This window comes from Gadus macrocephalus, chromosome 16, assembly GCF_031168955.1.
Source record: "Gadus macrocephalus chromosome 16, ASM3116895v1".
Classification (NCBI taxonomy): domain Eukaryota; kingdom Metazoa; phylum Chordata; class Actinopteri; order Gadiformes; family Gadidae; genus Gadus; species Gadus macrocephalus.
Genome location: NC_082397.1, coordinates 22168373 through 22171584, shown reverse-complemented (window position 1 = coordinate 22171584; position 3212 = coordinate 22168373). Strand labels below are relative to the sequence as shown.

Sequence of the window (3212 nt, the reverse complement as noted above, 5' to 3'; positions counted from 1 at the left end):
ACACACACACACACACACACACACACACACACACACACACACACACACACACACACACACACTCACACACACACACACACACACACACACACACACACACACACACACACACACACTCACACACACACACACACACACACACACACACACACCACACACACACACACACACACACACACACACACACACACACACACACACACTTTGTCCTATAAGAACTGACATACGTGCCGTCGCACACACTTCCTCTGCCTCCCCTTTCACCACCCCAGATCCAGCGGACCCTCTTCATTCACTAATTGGCCCACAATGAATAGCCTGCTATTTTGTCTCCCTTCCTTTTCCTTTGCTTGACCCTCCCACACCCCCTCCCCCTCCCTCGGTCTCTCCCCCTTCATTTGGATTTGAGGAGAGGAATGTGCTGATGTGTGTGTGAACCCTTTATTCCTCCGTCTCCTTCCTCTTGTTCTATATAGCCTCCATGCCTCCCCTTTATATGTCGGGGTTGTAGCAATGGCCAGTGCGGTGGGGGGGGGGGGGTAATGTACACAAAGAGCCCTTGAGGGGCCCCCCTCTTCTCCATGGACTCTATAGACTGGCTGAGTACCCCTCTATTTGTAGTCGGATAGACGAGCAGTTTCAGAAAGACAGCTCCGTTGGGTTCAGCTTGGTTCACGTCTCCTCAGTGACCAGACGGACCCCCCTCCCCACACACACGCACACGCACACACACGTGTCTTCCTTCAGCTGCGAGTCCTCTGTTCACAAGATGGAGAGGATGAATAAGGCAATAGGGTGCTGGTGGGGAGGGATCTCCAGGAGCCCATCAAGCCCTCTTGTGTAAGAGGTTCAGGCTTTTAAGGATGCGTGATGTGCCATTGAACACCCCCCCCACCCCCCCCCTCCCCGTCTCTTCTCAGTACACATAAAAAGCCAGTTAAATGAAACACGTGTCGGATGGGATGCCCTCTGGTGAGTCCGTTCAAGCAATGGATGGACAAGCTTTGCTTCAGCTGTTGAATCTGATCTACCCATGTCTCATGTCTCTCTGTCTTTCTCTTTTTTTCTCTGTTCATCTGTGTGTGCGTTTGTCTCTCTCTCTCTCAATCTCTCTCTCTCAATCTCTCTCTCTCTCTCTCTCTCTCATCTCTCCTCTCTCTCTCTCTCTCTCTCTCTCCTCTGTCTCTGTCTCTGTCTCTCTCTCCCTCTGTCTCCCAGGACCTTATCGTGGACCAGACCATAGAGAAGGTGTCCTTCTGCGCCCCGGACCGTAACTATGACAAGGCCTTCTCCTACATCTGCCGCGACGGCACCACCCGGCGCTGGAATCTGCCACTGCTTCATGGCCCTCAAGGACTCAGTAAGAACACACACACACTCAAGCAGCTCCAGAGACCGGGCTCCATTCCTTGGTTTCCGACCCTCGCAGTGTGGCAGGTTCTAGCTCGTGAAGGGGCTGCAGGGAGAACCCCTTCACAGGCAGTTGTAAAGAGAGGGGAGTTAGACGAGCTGTAAGAGCAGTTCCTGAAACCCATCATACGTCATCGGTCAGGAATGGGCCTGGAGGCTTCTCAGATCTAAACTAAACTCCAAATGAACATACTCACGGCGCATTTCACCCACTAATAGGATGGATGCCTGTGCCCTTTAACAAATTACACTCAAATAACAACTCTAAAGTCTTATAGCACAGTATCCTCAACAACATACGGACTGCGTTAACTAACGATCTTTAGTTTTCCCAACCGTTATTCACACAGTGTAGGCTCGCTGAGATGAAATGCCCTTTTCCACATGTGCGTGTTTGACGTTCACCGCCATGCATGTCTGAGAAGGTGGAAGGTGAACGTAGGAAAAAAATACACATGCAAGAATACCAGAGACATAAGGCTGGCACCACACACACACACACACACGCACGCACGCACACACACACCGCGCACACACACACACACACACACACACACACACACACACACACACACACACAACACACACAACACACACACACACACACACACACACACACACACACACACACCAAGCAGACACACACCAAGCAGACACAGACCAAGGATGTGAGGTGAATTCATAGAGCGTGTCAGTCAGTGCGTCTCGCTCTGCAACCTGCGACCGGCAAGCAGCTGGACCCAGACTGGGGAGCCGGATTGATAATCGGGGCAGGACACAACAGAGCCCTCTCTGTGGATTAGAGCCTGGATTAGAATGGAGGCGAGAGAGAGAGAGAGAGAGAGGAGAGAGAGAGAGAGAGAGAGAGAGAGAGAAGAGAGAAGAGGACAGAGAGAGACAGAGAGAGACAGAGAGAGAGAGAGAGAGAGGATGAGTCGGGACTTAATTGCAGATTGAAGAGCGATGAGAATGAAATGCGCCTGGCACCACACAGGGCGCAGACGTTTAGTGCAATCTGACAACCAAAGAGTGTAAGGCGGATAATTGCGAGCTAATGTATGTTCTTAAACAGGAACATCGTAGTGAGATCCATTTTTGATTCCACCCCATTGTGCGAAACGGCCACTGCGAGGAATCAGCAGGGTGTTATTTTTATGAAACAGTGGTTTGTAATGTCTCTCGGTGAACTGGTGGTAATTGCTTTTGTCTCTCAGCATTCTGTCTGTGGACAAAGGTTGTGACTGTCATCAAAAATCGTTTAAAGCTGCCGCAGGTAAGATTTGAGAGTGTTAAGAGGGAGAGAGCAGGAGAGTGCGACATTTAGAAACTAAACAACAATATAATGTCCCCGACGTCCTGCTCCTCCCTCCCTACACATCTCCTGCATTGAGAAGTTTGCATTTTCCATGCAACTGTGAAAGGCAAGATGGATTCTCTGAACCAATCAGGGAAGAGATCCCCTGATTTGTCAGGAATGAGTAGGCACATCCTACACATTCCTGACCAATCAGGTGATGATTTGATGATCACAATTCAGTACATATATAAATGCCTACTGGAAAAAATGTCAATGTGCACTAATATGAAACATGAATGCAATAATATGAAACATATGCAAAGTTAAATAAAAAAATTCTGAGGCCGGCTCTGTGACGGCCCCGCCCTGACGCCTGTCGTTGTCCTCCGCTCCACCAGGGGGAGAGGCTGAGCCACGCCGTTGGCTGTGCCTTCGCCGCATGCCTGGAGAGGAAGCAGCGGCGGAGAAGGAGTGCGGCGTCACGGCCTCCTTCCCTTCGTGCGCG

General features: G+C 50.6%; 1 protein-coding gene across 1 annotated transcript in view; it reads left to right on the top strand.

The window, feature by feature from the left end:
• Positions 1-1183: 1183 nt before the first annotated feature.
• The window catches only part of numbl (NUMB like endocytic adaptor protein), a 13505-nt gene continuing 11476 nt past the window's right edge, over positions 1184-3212 (top strand). The window contains exons 1-2 of the mRNA XM_060075588.1: positions 1184-1360; positions 3106-3212. The exon at positions 3106-3212 is cut by the window's right edge and continues 115 nt beyond it. Coding sequence (XP_059931571.1) covers positions 3147-3212 — 66 coding nt within the window. The 5' untranslated portion in view covers positions 1184-1360; positions 3106-3146. The remainder of the gene's footprint in view (positions 1361-3105) is intronic.